We start from the raw sequence: 9,975 nt of genomic DNA, 5'->3' as shown, positions 1-9,975 counted from the left end.
GTAGCGTGCTCAAGGCTAAGGAGCATTCATTTTGTTCTGCAGGGTTTCAGTTCCTGCAAGCAGATGGCTATCGGCATCAGAAGGGAAATGGGGAAACTAAATGAGGTCAGAGTGACCGTACATAAGCAAGAGATAACATGCTCCTTTGAAATGATGAATGAAATAGTTGATGTCTTTCAATGGCAGGCTACAGCATTGATACAGAACATCCCCGGTGGTGTGGGGCTGGTGAAACTGCATGAACACAGCCAGCAGCGTGGTGGGGGGCAAGGTGGAAGGGGCAGAAGGAGGTATGCAGAGCAGAGGACCTTTTTCACATAGCTCAGAGAATGAAACTCATGCTGTCCTTACACAAACCACTGCAGGGTAGGTGGGGGAAGAAGCCACCAGCTAGAAAAAAGAGAGAATAAATTGCTTTCACAAAACAAATGGTGAAAGACAACAGTTAAAATTATTCAGTCACATATGTGTTTTTAAAACATGATGGCACAGTTAACTGGCAACAACTGGAGAAAACAGATTCAAATAATTTTCTCTATCATATCCATTTGTGATGAACTCTTAGGAAGAAATTATGCAACCTTACTGATAGCAACAGAAATGTGGCTTGTGTTTAAGAGAGCTACTTCTTGGAAGTCAAAGGTAGGAAAGCAGTGCTGTGAAATATTAGCTACCAGACTGTTTTATGGTAACAACTGTAGCTCTGCAAACCCTAAGCTGTGTGAGAGTGGAGCTATTCTCCTGAATATTAACTATTACATGAGTACAGCAATAAAGACTTAACATGTGTAATTATTAGAGCCTTTGTCTATGTTATAAATTTAAATGCTTGCTATCCATTTTGGCTTTAAACTGTGGAAAAGTGCAGAGAATATTCAAGATCTTTTTATCTTGGGGCAGAAAGAGAGATTCTATTTTGCTGAAAAAAAAAAAAAAAGAAAAAGAAAAAGATTTATTCCTTTTATATCTGTTACTTTCTGAACTTTCATTAAAAAAAAAATCCTGTGTGTTTTTAAATATAAAATAAAAATAAAAATAAATATAAATTTTAATCTTTCCTTTTTAAAATCTATCCAGAAAACCTTATGCTACATAAAAGAAAATGGTCTTTCTTTCTCTTTTCCTTTCTCTCCCTCTCTCTTTTTTTTTAAAAAAAAAAAAAAGAAAAAAAATCTGTGTGCTGTGTAAGAAACGTGTGCTGAAGTTTCATGTTTCAGGTAATCTTCTTTAAAATAATGGGAGTCTAGATTGCATCAGTTAGTTTAAAAACTGCTATGCTATTGGTAGGGACAAAATGGGATTAGAGCCAAAATTTGACTGTGTTACTGCCAAAGTCTGTATCAGATTTAAGACACATGCTTCTGCAAGCTTCCATGAAGGTTGTGAAAAAAGTTTTAATACAGAGTTGGATTACAGCTCTCTAGCTCAAAACATTGGCCATTACACTACCATCTGAAAAGGCTGCTGTAAGACGGAGCACAGAATAGAGCAGATTTCTGCAGTTTTCTGGACCACAGATGGATTTTGAATACCTCTTTGTGCCTTGATGGAAGATATATTAACTTCATTAACTGGAATCCAAACCTGATCACTTGTGAGAGTGTGTGTGTATACGTACAGATAGAAATCTATTTAAACCCTTATCATGATTTTCTTTCAAGTGCATGTAAAATCTGCTCTAAGAAATTACATTGTCTAGGTGAATTGTTCAAAATAATTGTTTAGAAGAGTAAAGAGCTAGATATTTGCTCTTGCATTTTGGAATCTTCTGTGAGTTTATGACAGAAAAACTGGAATCTTTTCTTGTCTGCATTGGTGATACAGAAATGCATTTCAAAAGAGACGCCTCTAGCTGTATGACAACGATTGCATAGTAACCTGTGGATTTTAAACATCAGAATGTACAAACCGTGGGCAACTGTGAATATTTTCATAGTTTCTTTTCTGCATTTGCTGCAAGGATCTGAGTATGAGAATGGATCTGTGAAGGTAGGTGATCTCTATTTATTGACATGGTTAATAATCCACATTGCCAGAATTATATAAATTTCATGTGCAAGTCGGTGAGCTTCTTGATGTTTTGGTGTTTGTTTTTGTTTGTTTTTTTTTACTTTGTTTTGTTGTGTGTGCTTTTTGTGTGTGTGTGTGTGTGTGTGATTGTTCAGCCATAGAAGAAAGAGAATCTATATAGAAGTTAAATACATATAAATTGTTTATTACTTTATTATTTTTACTAGCTGTTATTAATTAATTTTAATATACTTTGTTCTTTTATTAAACTTTTAGTATCAGTCATGCAAGGCAAAAGGAAAATACAAAACAAAGCAGAAGTCAGAGCACTTGGGATACTTTTTAAGTGCACTTTTTTTATTTCATGTATTTATGATTTCAGAAGTAAGAACACTGGTGTTGAAAATTTTCCTCTAAAAACACTTGTTCATCAGTTGCTTACTTGTTTGCCAGAAATCTGAGAAATATTTTTCTTTTGTTTTACTAAGAAATGTTGTCCAAGACTTTAAAATAAGCAGCAAATAGCAATAATAGGGCACATTGCCTGAAATTCAAACTTTATTCTGAATGCAATGCATGCAAGAAAATTTAAGCTGAAGTTTCACCTTGAGAGTATGATTTTTTTGTCTAACTTTCTGAGAAAATGTGAGAACAGCCAGGACAATCATTTAGAAAAATCTGAACAAAAGCTGGAACAAGATTCTGCATGTGTAGTGTGTCCAAAAATGATTAATTCAGTGTGTGGTCCAGAACAAATTATTTGTTTCTCACTGACAGAGCAAAACAAGCTAATAGGTTTGTTTTCACTTCACAAAACCTCCTGCTTGCAAGAGATGACCACACACTACTCTGTGAACTGCACTTCATGTTGACCTGAGGTTTAGAAAAGAAAGGCTAAATTATGTACTTAATTGCAGATTTCTGTTGCCAGCACAAGAAGTTAGCAGTGGTGAGCAATGTGTTTTCAGGATGACTAATGCCTAAAGCCTTTGCCTGCTCACCATTCACAAGCTTTTAATTTACAACCTTAGCTATCAAGACTTGGAAGGCATGAAGACCAGTGCAATAATTCTCATATACATTGCCTTCATTCTTATATACATTGCACTGCATGACAAGTCAATGTTTACTCACATGTAGGAATCTCTTTACTTAAATCAGAAAGCACTTTCTAATATAGCATACTAACCACTGTATAATTGGCAATGATGATAATTCTTCCCTCACGTGGAACACAAGTTTATTCAGCTTATTAGCAAATCACTAGTTAGTTAAGAGCCTTTTAATTAAATTTTGAAACCACATCCATTTTGCCCAGCATACATACAAGAGCTCTTCTTGCTCATTTAAACTGGTTTATAGTTTATTGACTGTGATGACATTGCCTAGCAAGCATATGCATATTTGTAATTGTTTTCATTGTAATTTGGCTACCACTCTCAAGGAGCCAGACTAGATGCTGGGTATTCTATTTAATAAAAATAACTGTTAGTTTCCAAGACTATCATGAAGGTATTATGTAGATCACACTAAAAAGGACTGTTTCACATGCATTGGCTGCTGATTACCAAAAGGAAAAGACTGTGTTTTTTGTTTGTTTGTTTGTTTGTTTTTGTTTGTTTGTTTTCCTGCTTGTTCTGCCTCTTTCTGATAGATTTTTGGCTAAGCTGTTAATTATTTTTATTTTCATGTTTGACATAGTGTATTAGGTTTCTGGGTTGTTTTAGCATTTATGGCATGTGGGCTTTTGTGCATGTGTGTGGGGTATATTATAGTGCTTTGTTGTACACAGGGTTATCTGTATTCTTACCAACTGCACCTCAGATTTTACTTGCAGAACACAGAAGTAATGTATTGTAGTCACCTATCATATCTTATTTTAAAAAAGTTCTTTAAGATCAACAGTAATATTGCCGGGATAAAAAACACAAGGTCAGGATGTAGGTGTTAATCACAATTAATGAGACACAGAAAACATCCCCCCCCTCTATCGTTGTTATAGCAGACCAGGTAACTAAGCTCAACCCATGACACTTGAAGTTTTAAACCTGTTGATGGACTAAACTATCAGGTGGTGTCAGAGTGGTATCACGTGATAGAGTTTCAGGGGGTTAAGCATTTAAATACTCTCTTTTCCCCTGATACAGTGACCCTCAATAATGCTGTGAAGGTTAAAAGCTTATTTACAAGTTGCTGTAACTCAGGGAGTAGCTCTGCTGTGCTTGACTTTTCCTAGCCCTTCAGAAACACCATGCTCTTCTGGATACAGGACTCTCTTTTATTCCCCACGTGTACACCAAGCCCATTAATTCCCTGTCTGCCAGACCCCAGTTCTTCCCTCCTGTCTCCATTTTTGTTCTGTTCCAGTCCAGCATCAGTGGATCCCCAGCCCGTATTCCTGGACCTCCCTGGCTTAAGGTCGGTTTCCCTACCACGATCCCTTTTGCCATCTCCTTGTGTCACCTTCCTTCCCACTCACCTACTTTTGGGCTGGGATAGCCTGCTCCTTCCTCTGACCCTCAGAAGGTCAGTCTCAGTTTCTCAGTGATAGTCTCAGTGCCCTACTGAACCTGTCCCGACTGATCATGGTTCTCCTTTTCCCTAGCTTCTAGCTTTGTTTTCATGGTCAGAACTTCTTGCCTTTCCATTTTCCTGACCCCAGATTCTAGTTCTGGTCTCCCCAGATGCTCTCAGGCTAGGTCTTGCACTCTTCTGCTAATGTTCCTCTTCCCTCTCCACTTTAAATGTGACATCTTCCTTTCCCATGTTGCCCGACCCCTGAAGGAACCTAAGGGAGATGAATGGTGTTGTCCCAGCTCTCAGGTCTGTGGGCTGCTCCTGTGCTGGTCTGCATCCTTGTCCTGCTCAGCTCCAGGCTGGAGTGTAGTCAGCACAAGCCCCATCTGCAGAGTTTAGCTGCTAACCCCTGGCAAGTCTCTGCTGAGCATCCGTGAGCTGCTGCTGTTACATCTGTGTGGATATTTACAGAGAGAGCAGGAGGCACATCTGTGCCAACAAAGCTTCCTCGGGTGTCAAAACTTCACATATTTCATCCACCACAAGGAAATGCTGGACATTTACAAAGACAAAATTTCCAGAAAAGGTTTTTGCACAGATACAGAAGGAGCTTCGTCCTTAACTGCGAGCAAACCATTTTGACCAGACAACAAATCATAGGATCATAAAATCACAGAGTGGTTTGGGTTGGAAGGGACCATGCAGATCATCTAATTCCAACCCTTCTGCCATGGGCAGGGACACTTTTCACTAAGTCAAAAAGTTATTAAAATCATTTAGAAGCAGACATCTGGCACGGAAAGTTTCAGCTTGAACACTGAATGTCTGGTGATGTTATAACCAACTGGAAAGAGTCTCATGACAGGAAGCAGTAGGCAGCTCAGTCTGGGGCAGGGCAATCATGTAGGTATCAGACACAACTCCTCAGCTGAACTCATGTCAACATTGGCAGTAATCCCTCTATTTCACACTCCAGTTATTTGATTCAGGTTGCCAGTCTGACAGACTAAATCCTTAGTGAACAATTACATTTCCACATGGGTTTTCTGATGTCTAAGCATTAATTTTTTTCATCATGAAATGCTTAAAAATGCCTTGTTGAAGTGTTATCCTGCCAGTCTCTTACATTATGAAACCCCTCAGCTAAAGCACCACAAAGTTAACTGTCACTTTTCCTGTTTCTCCCCCACAAACACATTTTTCCTCTCCCATACAGCAATGACAGACATAGACTACTTTTTATTTTTTTTTTTTCCAGAATTTTAAAATTAGGTAGAAAGAGGTATGTCCTATATTCATCAGAGCCGAGAAGACTTTTGCCAGGAAAAGCCCCAGTGGTCTGTCAGACCTACTTCTGTCTTCCAGCACTAAAACTGTCTCTCTGATGAGGCCACAGAGTCCTGATCGCTGAGGGGGTGAGTCTCAGTGCTCCCTGCACTGTTCTGCCCTTTATGTTATTCATTATCAGGAAGGCAAGAGAAAGTAATGCCCAAGTTACAATAAACTCAGAGCTTTCTCTTTTTGCAGAGGTTTTCTCCCTTGGACAAACTCTCTTTTGGTTCATTAGAGAGAATCCCATGGGTGATAGGCCCAAGGAGTATCATCGAACTCGAAATCTGGTCTGAAGATAGAGGGGGGTAGATATTCTCAGCCCTGGAGCCAGCTGCTCTCTGCTACATGCACACCTTTTCCACAGCTAATAGCCTTTTTTTTTTATCTCAGCACCAAATATTGATACAGGCTTAAGTGGCCATTTTTCTGAAGAGTCTTAGATTCAACAATCTCACGTTGCCACTGGGAGATGGACAGAGGCAGAAGCCAGTTGCTGGTCCTTGCCCACTGCCCTGCTCTGCTGAAGGCGAGAGCAAAACTGCAGTTCCCAAAAAACCTTAGTGGAGACGCCTTGCCCTTGGGCAGGCATGGAGATACTGGAGAGCCACTGTGAGCTGAAGGAATCAGAAAGCTCTGCATCTCTTCCTTCCTGGAGCCACCTGCAGTCTGTCTGTGCAACCAAAACAGAGCTCTGCAACAAAACCTGAGCAAGTCTTAGCAGAGCAGGGAATAAGCTTTTGTCTGATTATCACTGATGCTGTTTTTCAGATAAAAAAATCTGAAAAATAACAGCTTGCAAGTGTTGCTCACTTTCCAGAAAAGATATATTCTAACAGTTTGTCTATCTCATAGATTCTCTTCCTCAAAGGCAACTCCTGGAAGTACAGTCAGCTGCTCAGGAGCTAGAAAAAACTCAATCAGGATTGTTGGAAGCAATTTCACTCTTTAAGCTAGACTTTTCATCCTTACATCCAGCTTCCTTTCAAAGTTAACAAACTCTTTGAAATACTGATTATGAAATTGTGGTTTTCATATGTTTTCTTATTATCGCTGCTGCTCTTGATTCTCTGTGATTACAATCTCTGATAGGCATGATGAGCCAAGAACATGTGGAAATGTACTTGCAGCATTCCTGCAGAAACGTTTGCCTGTGCTTTTCCTTCAGGACTGGGAAACTATCAGGGAGGTTGTGAAGAAAGCCAATTTGTTCTGACTTATCTGCTACTGACTTAAGAAGCTACAGTGAAGGATAAGACAACAACCCTGTATACTGCCATGCCATGCGGCATCCATCCTTGGCTCTTATCAGTTGGGAAAGGAAATTACAAGCACACTGCTGCTTTATCCAGAGCAGCTCTCACTCATGAGAAAAATCCTTCCCAGCTGCTGCTCCAGTCTAGGCCATCTCAGCTGGGATTGTAATGTCTGTGTATAGAGCAGAGTGCTGAAAAATCCACCAGGCTGTTTAGATTAATCAGATGCAGCATTTGAGAAATTCATTCCATTATTCAGCGGTTTGAAATGAAGACAGAACTAATTAAACTTTGACATCAGTCATAGCTCACATCTGGAGCTCTGTAAAGTCCAGGGGAGGCAGGAAGGCAGGTTCAGAGGGCTGTAGAGAACCTTCTATTAATTCATGATCACAGAGCAATCAGGGCAAGCAATCAACTCAGGCTCAGCAAGTGTTGCTTGTCTGAGGGCAGTTTGCTGTGGCTTGCTTGTGCTTTCTCCCCCACAGGGATTTATTTGCCTTGTTTCTAACCACTGATGTGGTGGTATTGATGCAGCTCCCACAGGAGGCAAACAGGGCTAGGAGAGGAATAACCTGCTTGAAAAGGGGAAAAAATAGTGCAAAATCTATCTTGTAAGGTCTCTGCTGGTATAGCTGCAAGTTTTGTTCTGGTCACTACTGTCCCTACTCAGATCTGAGAAAGGTTTGCTGGTGTCTTATCTCCTGTCTGCCTGCCTGGGAAAATTAAGTAAGGTACCGTTGTTGTAGGTGATAACTCAATTATTCCCATTCATTAAAAATCTTGTACAGTACTTTTTATCATTATCACTGATAAAAATGATTGGGGTCGGTGTTTTTCTTAGACCTTTCTCACAGGGCAAGTAAGTCCAGTTACAAAACCAGCCATTACTATTTCCTGGGCTTGACTTTAGATGTAGTCCCAAACTGACGGCACTGCTGGGGTAAAAAGCCTCCTGAGTTATTTTGCTGCAAGGAGGTAAACCTGATATGATACTTTTCCTAAATAAACCCTTATATGTCCCAGTATGTGCCAGTCCCTTATAAAACTCCACACCTCATCCCTATTTCCCCAGCACATTTTACAAATCTTAATAATTCTTGTTGAGAGTTGGGGAACAGGGACAAAATTTTATGTGCCCCCATGACAGCTGCAGAGACCCCATTTGCTCATGGGAAGACCAAGCAGAATTTGTTCTTTTCTTGAATATCTTTGTAAAAGAGCTATCTTTGGGTTTCTATATCAATGAATAGTAGAACTATTGAGAATGATATTTTAGTTCGCTCACATTAAGAAAAAATAACTTTTTGAAGGATATCTGCATGTTTGTTTTCTTTTTACCCCAGATCTGACCTAAAGGGTATGACCATTCAGCAAGTGGCAGAACGCTCCTAGGCTTCTTACCATTTTGGCAGAATGGCATTTAGCAAAACTGGGACAAATGTTTGGACACATAGAATTTGGTGATCCAGTGTGGGCACTGCATGGGTTTGGAAAGGGGTGATTACTCTGCTTATTATCAGGTCAGGATGGCTTTGCCAGAACCACGTTATTTAGACCAGAAGCATGCTGAGTTAGTTTTGAGAACTCATTGTCACTATAGTGCAGTCACTATTTGCATGCAGTGGGGAAAGGAATCATATCTGAGTCGTGTTAAATTACAAGACAGTTGCATCATGTTGATGTATCATATGTCACATTGCACACAGTGAATGTGCCATACAAACAGGCAAAACTTTTCACTTTAATTAGCAATGTGACTCAGAAACCATGTTAGGATACTTTCCTCAACTGCTAGGGAAATATTACTTAAGAAAAATTACAATTCCAGGAAAATGTGTGCATGTGATTGGGGTAACATAAGTTCACTCAGTACTGGCAGTGGCTCTGCTTTGTGAAGTGACATTTGGAAATCCGGCCCTACAATTGGCTAGTCATACTTCCAAAACATTTGTTGAAGTGTCTTGGGGCAAACCCAGAAACCAATGAAATCACTAACTGAAAGAACCTTCAACACATTAAAAATATTTTCAAATATTAAAAGAATATATAGTCATCTGATTTCATCCAATTCTCTGTTACTGAGACATTTCAAAATCACTGTCCAAACCCCAGTGATTTCCAATGAAAAATATCCAAAAAAAAGTGACCACAGTCTGGACACATTCTTTGTAAACACCTGCAATATGCTATTTTTGACATGTGTACTGTGTCACAGTGTTAGACAAGCACCTAGGATTGTATAAGATGAAGTAAGAGCTTATGTAATGTCTCTAGCTGTGCTCTGTGGTGAGCATCGTGTCTGCCTGAACACACTGCAGCTATGCCAGAGGATACAACCAAGAACAGAAGTAGAGCTTGAGAAAACATACTGTAGGATTCCCATAGCTATCAGTAGCATTTGGGATATACCAGGCAGTTACCACCCTGGGCATTTATGACAATCCCTATCTGTCCTTTCACTGACCAGGCGAATACACTTTGCATGATTACCACAGGAGGGGCCTAAAGGCAAAGTCTCAATGCAGATAACCAGGCTTGAAAAGGAAGAAACTCCACACCACAGTAGACCTATTTCTTTTTTCCATCTCTCCATCTTGTTTTTCCATCACTACCAACAAGACGAGGCATAGTGAGTGCTGTTATCTTCAAAAGCATACTTTAGCTGCTGTGAGTGAGGGAGTTTCCCATGAGAGCCAAAAGACCTGGCTGTGGGAAGGAAGATTTGTTTGATGAGAGTTCTAGTTGATTCTAAAAATATTTACTGGCTGGAAAGAAAAAAAAAAAAAGTCAAAAAAAAAACACCACAACACCCATTTAAAAAAAAAGATCTATATGGCCAAACGTATATAGTTGTGAGAAA

General features: G+C 39.6%; 1 protein-coding gene across 1 annotated transcript in view; it reads left to right on the top strand.

Moving 5' to 3' along the window:
• Positions 1-1,335: 1,335 nt before the first annotated feature.
• VEGFD (vascular endothelial growth factor D) overlaps positions 1,336-9,975 on the top strand; it is a 30,180-nt gene continuing 21,540 nt past the window's right edge. The window contains exon 1 of the mRNA XM_068683573.1: positions 1,336-1,989. Coding sequence (XP_068539674.1) covers positions 1,900-1,989 — 90 coding nt within the window. The 5' untranslated portion in view covers positions 1,336-1,899. The remainder of the gene's footprint in view (positions 1,990-9,975) is intronic.

The sequence above is a fragment of the Anas acuta genome, chromosome 1 (genome assembly GCF_963932015.1).
Source record: "Anas acuta chromosome 1, bAnaAcu1.1, whole genome shotgun sequence".
Classification (NCBI taxonomy): Eukaryota; Metazoa; Chordata; class Aves; order Anseriformes; family Anatidae; genus Anas; species Anas acuta.
The sequence above is the reverse complement of the archived record's forward strand: the minus strand, read 5'-3'. Positions and strand labels throughout refer to the sequence as shown.